A 13,003-nucleotide genomic window follows, 5' to 3' on the forward strand; every position below is an offset into this window, starting at 1 on the left:
CAGAAGATAAGGCAGTCTAGTTTAGTCCTACACGTCAAGAACAAGCTCATAACACTATTTAACAGCTATATAACCATTTTTTCACCATAAATTAAGGAACGACAAAATAATTAGATAAAAAAATCACTACAATTATCACACAGAACCCCCTTTAACACCCTAAATAAGAGAAAACGCCTGAGATAAGGGCGAGGAATACTTGAGTCCCACACGTCACGAACTCGTCTTCTGTGAGTGGACTTTTCCGTGGCAGGGAGCGTGGAGGCGCGGCCCGCCCTTAATATACCCAACCCAGGCCTCTCAGGGGGCACCGAGGACCCTTTCCACCATTCTCCTTGCCCCTGAAGCCCTAAGGAGGACACAGAGAGGGCGGAGGAAGGTTAAATAAGGTCACAAGGGGAGGGAGCCCGGCGGCGCAGAGACAGAGCGCAGCCAGTATTGAATTTTCCCAGTCTTGTTCCTGCCATCTTAAGGGTCAGGGGCGTGTTTGACCCAGCTTCCCGCCCCCACCATGACCTCCGCAGCCATGTCGGGGAACGTGGGCATGGAGCAGCTCATCCCCATAGTGAATAAGCTCCAGGATGCCTTCACTCAGCTGGGGGTACACATGCAATTGGACCTCCCCCAGATAGCCGTGGTGGGAGGACAGTCTGCAGGGAAGTCCTCCGTGCTGGAAAACTTCGTCGGGAGGTGAGTATGGCCCCCTGTGGTCTACCCTGGGGCTGGGGTTCACGGGGGGACTGGGGGAGGGGTCTGGGGGTGTTGGTTTGAGGGTGGGGTGGTGGGCGGTTCCTGGGTTGCCCGCTATCCACTACGTCATGTTTTCTGTTAGTTTCTCCCTGTGGTCTCCCTGGGGCTGGGGTTCACGGGGGGACTGGGGGAAGGGTCTGGGGGTGATGGTTTTGGGGTGGGGTGGTGGGCGGTTCCTGGGTTGCCCGCTATCCACTACGTCATGTTTTCTGGGTTAGTTTCCTCCCCTGTGGTCTACCCTGGGGCTGGGGTTCACGGGGGGACTGGGGGAAGGGTCTGGGGGTGTTGGTTTGAGGGTGGGGTGGTGGGCGGTTCCTGGGTTGCCCGCTATCCACTATGTCATGTTTTCTGGGTTAGTTTCCTCCCCTGTGGTCTACCCTGGGGCTGGGATTCACTGGGGGACTGGGGAAGGGGTCTGGGGGTGTTGGTTTGAGGGTGGGGTGGTGGGCGGTTCCTGGGTTGCCCGCTATCCACTACGTCATGTTTTCTGGGTTAGTTTCCTCCCCTGTGGTCTCCCCGGGGGCTGGGGTTTATGGGGGACTGGGGAAGGGGTCTGGGGTGATGGTTTGAGGTGGGGTGGTGGCGGTTCCTGGGTTGCCCGCCATCCACTATGTCATGTTTTCTGGGTTAGTTTCCCCCCCTGTGGTCTACCCTGGGGCTGGGATTCACGGGGGGACTGGGGTATGGGTCTGGGGGTGATGGTTTGAGGGTGGGGTGGTGGGCGGTTCCTGGGTTGCCCACTATCCACTATGTCATGTTTTCTGGTTAGTTTCTCCCTGTGGTCTACCCTGGGCTGGGGTTCACGGGGACTGGGGAGGGGTCTGGGGGTGATGGTTTTGGGGTGGGGTGGTGGGCGGTTCCTGGGTTGCCCGCTATCCACTACGTCATGTTTTCTGGGTTAGTTTCCTCCCCTGTGGTCTACCCTGGGGCTGGGGTTCACGGGGGGACTGGGGGAAGGGGTCTGGGGGTGATGGTTTGAGGGTGGGGTGGTGGGCGGTTCCTGGGTTGCCCGCTATCCACTACGTCATGTTGTCTGGGTTAGTTTCTCCCTGTGGTCTCCCCGGGGGCTGGGGTTCACGGGGGGAGTGGGGAGGGGGTGTGGGGGTGTTGGTTTGGGGGTGGGGTGGTGGGCGGTTCCTGGGTTGCCCGCTATCCACTATGTCATGTTTTCTGGGTTAGTTTCCTCCCCTGTGGTCTCCCCGGGGGCTGGGGTTCACGGGGGGACTGGGGGAAGGGGTCTGGGGGTGATGGCTTTAGGGTGGGATGGTGGGCGTTTCCTGGGTTGCCCGCTAACCTCTACATCACGTATTCTGGAGTGGGGAGGTTAGTTTAGTCCCCTGTGGTCTCCCCGGGGGCTGGGGTTCACGGGGGGACTGAGGGAAGGGGTCTGGGGGTGATGGTTTGAGGGTGGGGTGGTGGGCGGTTCCTGGGTTGCCTGCTACCCACTACATCACGTATTCTGGGGTGGGGAGGTTAGTTTAGTCCCCTGTGGTCTACCCTGGGGCTGGGGTTCACGGGGGGACTGAGTGAAGGGGTCTGGGGGTGATGGTTTTAAGGTGGGATGGTGGGCGGTTGCTGGGTTGCCCGCTATCCACCCATATATTAATTCTTGGGTTTATATCATGTTTGCTCCCCTCTGTTCCTCCCCTGTGGCTAGGGTTCACAGGGGACTGGTGGGGAGGGGCCTATGGGGAAGGCTTTTGGGGTGGGGTGGTGGGCGGTTCCTGGGTTGCCCGCTATCCATTCGGTAATTGATTTGTGGTTTATTTTGTGGTTTAAGCTAGTTTTGGGATGTTTTATGTGTGTGTAAGGGGGTGTGGGGGTGATGGTTTAAAGGGTGGGATGCTGGGCGGTTCGTGGGTTGCCCGCTATCCATTCGGTAATTGATTTGTGGTTTATTTTGTGGTTTAAGTAAGTTTTGGGATGTTTTATGTGTGTGTAAGGGGGTGTGGGGGTGATGGTTTAAAGGGTGGGGTGCTGGGCGGTTCCTGGGTTGCCCGCTATCCATTCGGTAATTGATTTGTGGTTTACTTTGTGGTTTAGGTAAGTTTTGGGATGTTTTATGTGTGTGTAAGGGGGTGTGGGGGTGATGGTTTAAAGGGTTGGGTGCTGGGCGGTTCCTGGGTTGCCCGCTATCCATTCGGTAATTGATTTGTGGTTTATTTTGAGGTTTAAGTAAGTTTTGGGATGTTTTATGTGTGTGTAAGGGGGTGTGGGGGTGATGGTTTAAAGGGTGGGATGCTGGGCGGTTCCTGGGCTGCCCGCTATCCATTCGGTAATTGATTTGTGGTTTATTTTATGGTTTATTAGTATTGGGATGGTTTATGTGTGTGTATGGGGGTGTGGGGGTGATGGTTTAAAGGGTTGGGTGGTGGGCGGTTCCTGGGTTGCCCGCTATCCACTCGGTAATTGGTTTCCAGGTTTATTTTCAGGTTTAAGTTAGTTTTGGGGTGGTTTATATATGTAGGTAATTGATTTTAAGGTTTATTTTGAGGTTTAAGTTAGTTTTGGGGTGGTTTATATATGTAGCTAATTGATTTTAAGGTATATTTTGAGGTTTAAGTAATTTTGGGATGGTTTATATATGTGGGTGTGGGTGGGGGTGGGGGGTACAGTGGTGGTGGTGGTTGTAGAGCAGCAAAATGTAATGAAAATAATGATGGAAAAGAAAATTTATAATGAAATTGAAATGATGAGTCTGGTTAGGGCGGTACTTTCCTGTTGATCATCTCAGCCACTAACAAACTTAACCCGTCCACTGCGATTGGCATGGATTTGACTTTCACTGGTAGCCTGGTAACATATAGTCCCTGGTCTTTCTCTGCCTCTGTGGTGGATAGTGGAGTGTTTCCCATGTGGTATTGGTGTGCTGGATATCCCTTCACTGGTAGCCTGGTAACATATAGTCCCCAGTCTTTCTCTGCCTCTGTGGTGGATAGTGGAGTGTTTCCCATGTGGTATTGGTGTGCTGGATATCCCTCCACTGGTAGCCTGGTAACATACACTCCCAGTCTTTCTCTGCCTCTGTGGTGGATAGTGGAGTGTTTCCCATGTGGTATTGGTGTGCTGGATATCCCTTCACTGGTAGCCTGGTAACATACACTCCCAGGTCTTTCTCTGCCTCTGTGGTGGATAGTGGAGTGTTTCCCATGTGGTATTGGTGTGCTGGATATCCCTTCACTGGTAGCCTGGTAACACACACTCCCAGGTCTTTCTCTGCCTCTGTGGTGGATAGTGAGTGTTTCCCATGTGGTATTGGTGCTGGATATCCCTTCACTGGTAGCCTGGTAACATACACTCCCAGGCCTTTCTCTGCCTCTGTGGTGGATAGTGGAGTGTTTCCCATGTGGTATTGGTGTGCTGGATATCCCTTCACTGGTAGCCTGGTAACACACACTCCCAGGTCTTTCTCTGCCTCTGTGGTGGATAGTGGAGTGTTTCCCATGTGGTATTGGTGTGCTGGATATCCCTTCACTGGTAGCCTGGTAACATACACTCCCAGGTCTTTCTGCCTCTGTGGTGGATAGTGGAGTGTTTCCCATGTGGTATTGGTGTGCTGGATATCCTTCACTGGTAGCCTGGTAACATACACTCCCAGGTCTTTCTCTGCCTCTGTGGTGGATAGTGGAGTGTTTCCCATGTGGTATTGGTGTGCTGGATATCCCTTCACTGGTAGCCTGGTAACATACACTCCCAGGCCTTTCTCTGCCTCTGTGGTGGATAGTGGAGTGTTTCCCATGTGGTATTGGTGTGCTGGATATCCCTTCACTGGTAGCCTGGTAACATACACTCCCAGGTCTTTCTCTGCCTCTGTGGTGGATAGTGGAGTGTTTCCCATGTGGTATTGGTGTGCTGGATATCCCTCCCAAGGTGCAGGACTTTGCATTTTTCTTCACTGAATTGTAGCAGCCACTTTTCATTCCATTCCTGTAGATTGGCGAGGTCTTCTGGTAGGAAATCCACAGTCAGGGGGTTAACCTGAGCCTCACGTCAAATGTAAAAAAATAAATGAAAAACTCCGCACCTGAGAATATACCATTAGCACATTTTCTTTGGCTAATATGGAAATAAAGGTAGCCATCTTATGTGAGGTTAACTCTTTCACGCACCAAAAGTTTAACAAGTTTCTCTTTCTACTGCGCCATCCGTCTGGGGCTCCCTCGGGGGCCTCGTGGAATGGCCTGACCGTGTGGCGAAAATTTTATTGATTTCACCCACGAGTATTCTTTTTCCCGGCATTATTATATTTCGTTGGTTTTGAAAGAGATTATACTGCCTTAGGAAAGAAAAGATATCAAGAAATGCAAATATGTAGCGAAGTTTACCGACTGATAAAAAAACAGTTTAAAGAGACAACAGTTGCGTTCAAGTTAGGTTATGTTAGGTTGTTATTATTTTGATAGCGAAGGTTTTGGGTTAGGTTAGGTTAGGTTGGGTTAGGTTAGGTTAGGTTATTATTATTTTGATAGCGAAGGTTTTGGGTTAGGTTAGGTTAGGTTATGTTAGGTTGTTATTATTTTGATAGCGAAGGTTTTGGGTTAGGTTAGGTTAGGTTAGGTTAGGTTAGGTTACATTTGGTCCGATATAGTTTCATTAGATATGTTACCTTATGTTATATTAGCTTATTATTATTTTGATAGAGAAGGTTTCAGGTTGGGTTATTCAGGTTAGGTTAGGTTACATACGGTCTGATTTAATTTCGTTAGATATGTTACGTTAGGTTAGGTCAAGTTAGGTTATATTAGCTTATTATTATTTTGATAGTGAAGGTTTCAGGTTGGGTTAGGTTAGGTTAGGTTACATTCGGTCAGATTTAATTTCGTTCGATATGTTACGTTAGGTTAGGTCAAGTTAGGTTACATTAGCTTATTATTATTTTGATAGCGAAGGTTTCAGGTTGGGTTAGTCAGGTCAGGTTACACTCGGTCAGATTTAATTTCGTTCGATATGTTACATTAGGTTAGGTCAGGTTAGGTTACATTAGCTTATTATTATTTTGATAGCGAAGGTTTCAGGTTGGGTTAGGTTAGGTTACACTCGGTCAGATTTAATTTCGTTCGATATGTTACGTTAGGTTAGGTCAAGTTAGGTTATATTAGCTTATTATTATTTTGATAGCGAAGGTTTCAGGTTAGGTTAGGTTAGATAGGTCAGATTTAGTTTCATTAGATATGTTAAGGTTAATTGATTACGCTAAATGTGTGACATGCTTTGCGCTGCGCCATTGTTGCCAGAAAGGGCTGTGCTAATCTCCATGTTGCCCAGTGTGGCTTAACCCGGTAGCAGCGACGGGCCGAATTTGTGGCTTTACCGTGTACCAGCGACGGGCCAAATTTGTGCCATGATATAAACCCCCCAAAATAGATGATACATAATCTGATCACAAATGCTTTGATATATATTATGAAATGGTTTGTGTGAGTGATGATTTTTTCTCATTTTTCTCGCTTAGAGGGACCATTAAGAAACATGATCCCCGCTGTACTGGGTTAAGACTGACTCATAAACATACAAATCCATAAGCCAGTGTTCAAATTCTGGGCTGGGTAGTCGGCTTGCAGTCCATTCAGGTATTATTATTATTATTATTATTATTATTATTATTATTATTATTATTAGAGGCAAATCAGGTCGAGAGGGAGCTGTGTGAACATTATAAGCCATCTGTTCAGTGGAATGAAAAAAAAATTGGGGCGGCTTTTCCGATACCCTACGCCCATGTCCACCCAGCAGTGAATGGGTACCAGGTATTAATCAGGGGTTGTGTCCCGTCTCCTGGGATCTGCTCCCTTCTCCTATAATTCCTTCCCCTTCTGTCTCTCTCCGGCATATGACCACAGATGTTGCGCCGACTAAACAAAACTTTCCCTTCTCCTATAATTCCTTCCCCTTCTGTCTCTCTCCGGCATATGACCACAGATGTTGCGCCGACTAAACAAAACTTTCCCTTCTCCTATAATTCCTTCCCCTTCTGTCTCTCTCCGGCATATGACCACAGATGTTGCGCCGATTAAACCACTAAACCAAACTTTCCAAAACTTTTATTTATTTATTTTTTAGACGGGGAAGGAAGCCAACATCTTAAGGGCAATAACCAAATAAAAAGCAGGATGTCCGAGGTTCTAGAAAATACATTCATAAAAGTTAAAAAAGTGTGGGAAAGGAAATGAGTCAGAACTTGGAAAAAGAAACTAACAACAGTTATTGGTATCATTATTATTATTATTATTATTATTATTATTATTACTAGTATTTAATGAATCGTCTGAGTGTGTAGGTGATGGGGGGGGTGTCCTCAGGGGGGTCAGCATCACTCATGGGGGCTAGGGGGGGTGGAAGAGTAGGGGGTGTCTGGGGAAATTAAAATGCCGTTGCTGTCCGCTCGTAAGAAAAAAAAAAAGAACTGAGAAAAAATATGACCTAGACGATGACCCTTCGAGAGAGAGAGAGAGAGAGAGAGAGAGTAAAAATAATAATAATAATAATAATAATAAAGGAAATAAAAAGTGCCAGATATTAAATTCAGAATATAAAAAAATCCCTTAGCAATAAAAAATGACTTATTATTATTATTATTATTATTATTATTATTATTATTATTATTATTAAAGTTGCATTATTTCAAAGCACAATATTATCCAGTAGTATTTATTTATTATTATTTTTATTTATTTGTATTTTTATCTCAGCCATATTCTAAAGGGGTTCAAGGACGTCATATAGGGTTGAATGCTGTTTAAGTAGAGGATTTTTGCGCATAAAGGGATCCAGTCCTGCTTCTTAAGGGATTTGGACGTTACATAAAGGGATTGAGTTGTATATAAATGTTGAATTATTTTGATTTTTTGTTGTATTAATCAGGATTGTGTGTGTGTGTGTGTGTGTGTGTGTTTAAGAATACATATACATGAACGCACACAAAACCTTCTTCAGCTCCTGTGTGTGTGTGTATTCATAGTAAGGTGTGTGTGTGGGTGTGTGTGTATTAAAGCCTGTTATCATGAATTGTATGTTGTTATCAGATAGTGTTTGTGTGTGTGTGTGTGTGTGTGTGTGTGTGTGTGAACCTCCTTTCCCATGCTTCTTTGCCCCTATGATGTGTGTGTGAGTTTGTGTGTGTGTGTGTGTGTGTGTGTGTGTGTGTGTGTGTGTGTGTGTGTGTGTGTGTGTGTGTGTGTGTGTGTGTGTGTGTGTGTGTGTGTGTGTGTGTGTGTGTGTGTTTTTCCAGGTTCTGCTTCCTGTACTTATTTGCTACTACTACTTCTACTACTACTACTACTACTACTACTACTACTACTACTACTACTACTACTACTACCATCTCATTGATCCTCTCCACCCCTATAATCTTCCTCTTCTTCTTCTTCTTCTTCTGTCTCTCTCTCTGTCATTTACCTCCTACTGTTTATCTGTCTGTTTGTCTGTCTGTTAGCTTGTATCTATATCTGTGTCTGTCTGATAAAGATAGGAGGGGAGGGAGAGAGGAGGAGGAGGAGGAGGAGGAGGAGGAGGAGGAGGAGGAGGAGAAGTGAAGAAAGAAAGAAGGGAGGAAGAGAATTGGAGGAATGTCTTTGTAAGGGAGAAGAGGAGAAGAAAGGGTTTGGTACAGAGGAAGAAGAAGAGGAGGAGGAGGAGGAGGAAAGGCTTTGCGAATGAAGGAAGGAAGGAAGGAGAAGAGGAGGAGGAGGAGGAGGAAAGGCTTTGTGAATGAATGAAGGAAGGAAGGAGAAGAGGAGGAGGAGGAAAAAAAACAGGGCAAGGTCATTAGAGAGAGAGAGAGAGAGAGAGAGAGAGAGAGAGAGAGAGAGAGAGAGAGAGAGAGAGAGAGAGAGAGAGAGAGAGAGAGAGAGAGAGAGAGAGAGAGAGAGAGAGAGAGAGAGAGAGAGAGAGAGAGAGAGAGAGAGAGAGAGAGAGATAACTAAGAGAAGCCATATACTCCCTCTTCCTCCTCCTCCTCCTCCTCCTCTTCCTCCTCCTCCTTCTTCATGTTAACCTAACCAAGCATATCCTAAGCATGTGTTAACTTTGCTCAGACTAAGACAAGCTTACAGTGAGGTTTAGCTAGACCACAGAAGGTTTTTATCAAGAATTACGACTGATCTCCCAACCCCATCACATAAAGACCAACTTGCGGGGTTAACCTGTATCTGTCTAACCCGATTTTCAAGACGTGAGGTGGCTATCTTGATTTTGGTTTAACTTATTTCAATTTAGCTCTGTGAATATTCAACACCTGTGACTATATGGAAAGTGTATTGGAGGTTGAAACAAAACCAGCTATGGAACTGTTAATATATGCTAGTACAGTATTGAAAGAATGACCCAGTATCTTCATTCTTTCATCCCTATACTGTCCAAATCCCTTCTGCAAGAGTTCACCAGCATCTCCATTCTTTCATCCCTATACTGTCCAAATCCCTTCTGCAAGAGGTCACCAGCATCTTCATTCTTTCATCCCTATACCATCCAAATCCCTTCTGCAAGAGTTCACCAGCATCTCCACTCTTTCATCCCTATACTGTCCAAATCCCTTCTGCAAGAGGTCACCAGCATCTTCATTCTTTCATCCCTATACTGTCCAAATCCCTTCTGCAAGAGGTCACCAGCATCTCCATTCTTTCATCCCTATACTGTCCAAATCCCTTCTGCAAGAGGTCACCAGCATCTCCATTCTTTCATCCCTATACTGTCCAAATCCCTTCTGCAAGAGGTCACCAGCATCTTCATTCTTTCATCCCTATACCGTCCAAATCCCTTCTGCAAGAGTTCACCAGCATCTCCATTCTTTCATCCCTATACTGTCCAAATCCCTTCTGCAAGAGGTCACCAGCATCTTCATTCTTTCATCCCTATACTGTCCAAATCCCTTCTGCAAGAGTTCACCAGCATCTTCATTCTTTCATCCCTATACTGTCCAAATCCCTTCTGCAAGAGTCCACCAGCATCTTCATTCTTTCATCCCTATACTGTCCAAATCCCTTCTGCAAGAGGTCACCAGCATCTTCATTCTAGTGGTGGGATCTGACAACAAGGATATGGATTGACTCACTAGGAAAAGAGGTAGAGAAAGTTGAAAAGGTGGAAATTCCAGAGTAGCGAGCGAATGTTTGTTAGTGGGTCGAGATTGTGGTAGCTTTTCCTGTGATAGTGGTGGTGGTGGTTGTAATTGTGGTTGTTGTTGTTGTTTTGGTAATTAACTTCTTGTATATATTTTTTTTGTTTTGTTTTGTTTTTATTAGAATTATTTTGAGTTATTTCTGCATATGTGGAGTTTTTATGCTCTCTCTCTCTCTCTCTCTCTCTCTCTCTCTCTCTCTCTCTCTCTCTCTCTCTCTCTCTCTCTCTCTCCTGTCTATCCATTTCTCATTTTTTCATTATTTTTCATTTTTTCACCTAATATCTCTCTCTCTCTCTCTCTCTCTCTCTCTCTCTCTCTCTCTCTCTCTCTCTCTCTCTCTCTCTTCTGTCTATCCATTTCTCTTTTTTTCCATTATTTTTCATTCTTTCACCCAATCTTCTTTCTCTCTCTCTCTCTCTCTCTCTCTCTCTCTCTCTCTCTCTCTCTCTCTCTGACTCATTCTAATGCTTATTTTTTTGGTATATTTCAGAGATTTCCTTCCGCGAGGTTCAGGCATTGTCACGAGGCGTCCACTTATTCTACAGCTTATCTACCACCCGCACGGTAAGTATAGTGGTAGTAGTAGTAGTAGTAGTAGTAGTAGTGGTAGTTGTGGTAGTAGTAGTAGTGATGAAAATGAAGAAAAAAAGGAAAAAAATATAAAAAAACTAGGAAATTAAGGGAATGAGAGAGAGAGAGAGAGAGAGAGAGAGAGAGAGAGAGAGAGAGAGAGATTTCCAGGTATTCCTCTTTCTCTGTTAGTTTTCAAGGTCATGTTTGCGTGAGTCAGCTGAGAGAGAGAGAGAGAGAGAGAGAGAGAGAGAGAGAGAGAATTATTATTTTTTTTATCATCTCAGTTCTCTCCAGCCTTCTCCGGTTTCTCTCTCTCTCTCTCTCTCTCTCTCTCTCTCTCTCTCTCTCTCTCTCTCTCTCTCTCTCTCTCTCTCTCTCTCTCAACATTTTCTCCTTTTCTGTAATTGCTAATTTTCTCTCTCCTCCCTCCTCCCTCTCCTCTCCCTCCCTCTCTCCCTCCCTCCCTCTCTCCCTTCCTCCCTGTCTATTACTGTCATTCACTTCTCTCCCTCTTCCTTTATGTTATTGTCTCCCTCCCTTCCCTCCCTCCCTCCCCTCCCTCTCACTTCCTTTTTCCTCCCTTCTCCCTCCCTCCCTCCCTCTCTGTCCATATCTAACACTTATTATTCCTCACTCCGCTCTCTCTCTCTCTCTCTCTCTCTCTCTCTCTCTCTCTCTCTCTCTCTCTCTCTCTCTCTCTCTCTCTCTCTCTCTCTCTCTCTCTCTCTCTCTCTCGTATCACCTTTCCTTTCCTTTCCTTTCTCCTTTTTTCCTCTTCCTCTTCCCTCCTCTTCCTCTTCCCTTTTCTTCCTCCTCTTCCTCTTCCCTTCTCTTCCTCCTCTTCCCTTCTCTCTTCTTTACATAAGGCATTGAATGGCTTAGAAAGGGAGTTGATCTCAAGGGAATGGCCTAGGAAGGGAGAGCTTGTGACAGTGTTGGTACTGACCTTGAGAGAGTGACTAAGTTTGCGATACCTTGGTTGTGGTATTGAGAAGTTCGCTAATTGGGACTGACCTTGAGAGAATGACTAAGTTCGTGATACCTTTGTTGTAGTATTGAGAAGTTCGCTAATTGGGACTGACCTTGAGAGAATGACTAAGTTTGCGATACCTTTGTTGTGATATTGAGAAGTTCACTAATTGGGACTGACCTTGAGAGAGTGACTAAGTTTGCGATACCTTCGTAGTGATATTGAGAAGTCCACTAATTGGGACTGACCTTGAGAGAATGACTAAGTTTGCGATACCTTCGTAGTGATATTGAGAAGTCCACTAATTGGGACTGACCTTGAGAGAATGACTAAGTTTGCGATACCTTTGTTGTGATATTGAGAAGTTCACTAATTGGGACTGACCTTGAGAGAGTGACTAAGTTTGCGATACCTTTGTTGTGATATTGAGAAGTTCACTAATTGGGACTGACCTTGAGAGAATGACTAAGTTTGCGATACCTTTGTTGTGATATTGAGAAGTTCACTAATTGGGACTGACCTTGAGAGAGTGACTAAGTTTGCGATACCTTTGTTGTGATATTGAGAAGTTCGCTAATTGGGACTGACCTTGAGAGAATGACTAAGTTTGCGATACCTTTGTTGTGATATTGAGAAGTTCACTAATTGGGACTGACCTTGAGAGAGTGACTAAGTTTGCGATACCTTTGTTGTGATATTGAGAAGTTCACTAATTGGGACTGACCTTGAGAGAGTGACTAAGTTTGCGATACCTTCGTAGTGATATTGAGAAGTCCACTAATTGGGACTGACCTTGAGAGAATGACTAAGTTTGCGATACCTTTGTTGTGATATTGAGAAGTTCACTAATTGGGACTGACCTTGAGAGAATGACTAAGTTTGCGATACCTTCGTAGTGATATTGAGAAGTCCACTAATTGGGACTGACCTTGAGAGAATGACTAAGTTTGCGATACCTTTGTTGTGATATTGAGAAGTTCACTAATTGGGACTGACCTTGAGAGAGTGACTAAGTTTGCGATACCTTTGTTGTGATATTGAGAAGTTCGCTAATTGGGACTGACCTTGAGAGAATGACTAAGTTTGCGATACCTTTGTTGTGATATTGAGAAGTTCACTAATTGGGACTGACCTTGAGAGAGTGACTAAGTTTGCGATACCTTTGTTGTGATATTGAAAAGTTCACTAATTGGGACTGACCTTGAGAGAGTGACTAAGTTCGTGATACCTTTGTTGTGATATTGAGAAGTTCGCTAATTGGGACTGACCTTGAGAGAATGACTAAGTTTGCGATACCTTTGTTGTGATATTGAGAAGTTCACTAATTGGGACTGACCTTGAGAGAATGACTAAGTTTGCGATACCTTTGTTGTGATATTGAAAAGTTCACTAATTGGGACTGACCTTCAGAGAGTGACTAAGTTTGTGATACCTTTGTTGTGATATTGAAAAGTTCACTAATTGGGACTGACCTTGAGAGAATGACTAAGTTTGCGATACCTTTGTTTTGAGAATTTTACTAATATGTGTTTTCTCCTCCTCCTCCTCCTCCCTTCCCTTCCCTTCCCTTCCTTCCCTTCCCTGTACTTCCT

General features: G+C 45.2%; 1 protein-coding gene and 3 long non-coding RNA genes across 17 annotated transcripts in view; 3 read left to right on the top strand and 1 right to left on the bottom strand.

Moving 5' to 3' along the window:
- Positions 1 to 215: 215 nt before the first annotated feature.
- LOC126984408 (dynamin-like) overlaps positions 216 to 13,003 on the top strand; it is a 51,199-nt gene continuing 38,411 nt past the window's right edge. The window contains exons 1-2 of the mRNA XM_050838037.1: positions 216 to 690; positions 10,359 to 10,432. Of these exons, the coding sequence (XP_050693994.1) occupies positions 512 to 690; positions 10,359 to 10,432 (253 nt within the window). The 5' untranslated portion in view covers positions 216 to 511. The remainder of the gene's footprint in view (positions 691 to 10,358; positions 10,433 to 13,003) is intronic.
- LOC126984415 (uncharacterized) lies at positions 3,394 to 5,180 on the top strand. Of its 2 annotated transcripts, none has more exons than XR_007736685.1 (3): positions 3,394 to 3,859; positions 4,055 to 4,252; positions 4,349 to 5,180. It is a non-coding gene; the product is annotated as an uncharacterized LOC126984415 (long non-coding RNA). The 2 variants fall into 2 exon arrangements; XR_007736684.1 differs by having other exon boundaries at positions 3,395 to 3,958.
- Positions 8,738 to 9,983, top strand: LOC126984423 (uncharacterized). The gene is made up of 3 exons (XR_007736721.1): positions 8,738 to 9,180; positions 9,237 to 9,460; positions 9,517 to 9,983. It is a non-coding gene; the product is annotated as an uncharacterized LOC126984423 (long non-coding RNA).
- Positions 11,118 to 12,779, bottom strand: LOC126984420 (uncharacterized). 13 transcript variants are annotated; one of them, XR_007736714.1, is made up of 5 exons: positions 12,504 to 12,779; positions 12,368 to 12,435; positions 12,068 to 12,163; positions 11,932 to 11,999; positions 11,118 to 11,523 (listed from the first exon to the last, which is right to left on the bottom strand). It is a non-coding gene; the product is annotated as an uncharacterized LOC126984420 (long non-coding RNA). The 13 variants fall into 13 exon arrangements; XR_007736711.1 differs by adding an exon at positions 11,592 to 11,619 and having other exon boundaries at positions 11,892 to 11,999; positions 12,368 to 12,779; XR_007736719.1 differs by lacking the exon at positions 12,368 to 12,435.

The sequence above is a fragment of the Eriocheir sinensis genome, chromosome 57 (genome assembly GCF_024679095.1).
Source record: "Eriocheir sinensis breed Jianghai 21 chromosome 57, ASM2467909v1, whole genome shotgun sequence".
Lineage (NCBI taxonomy): Eukaryota > Metazoa > Arthropoda > Malacostraca > Decapoda > Varunidae > Eriocheir > Eriocheir sinensis.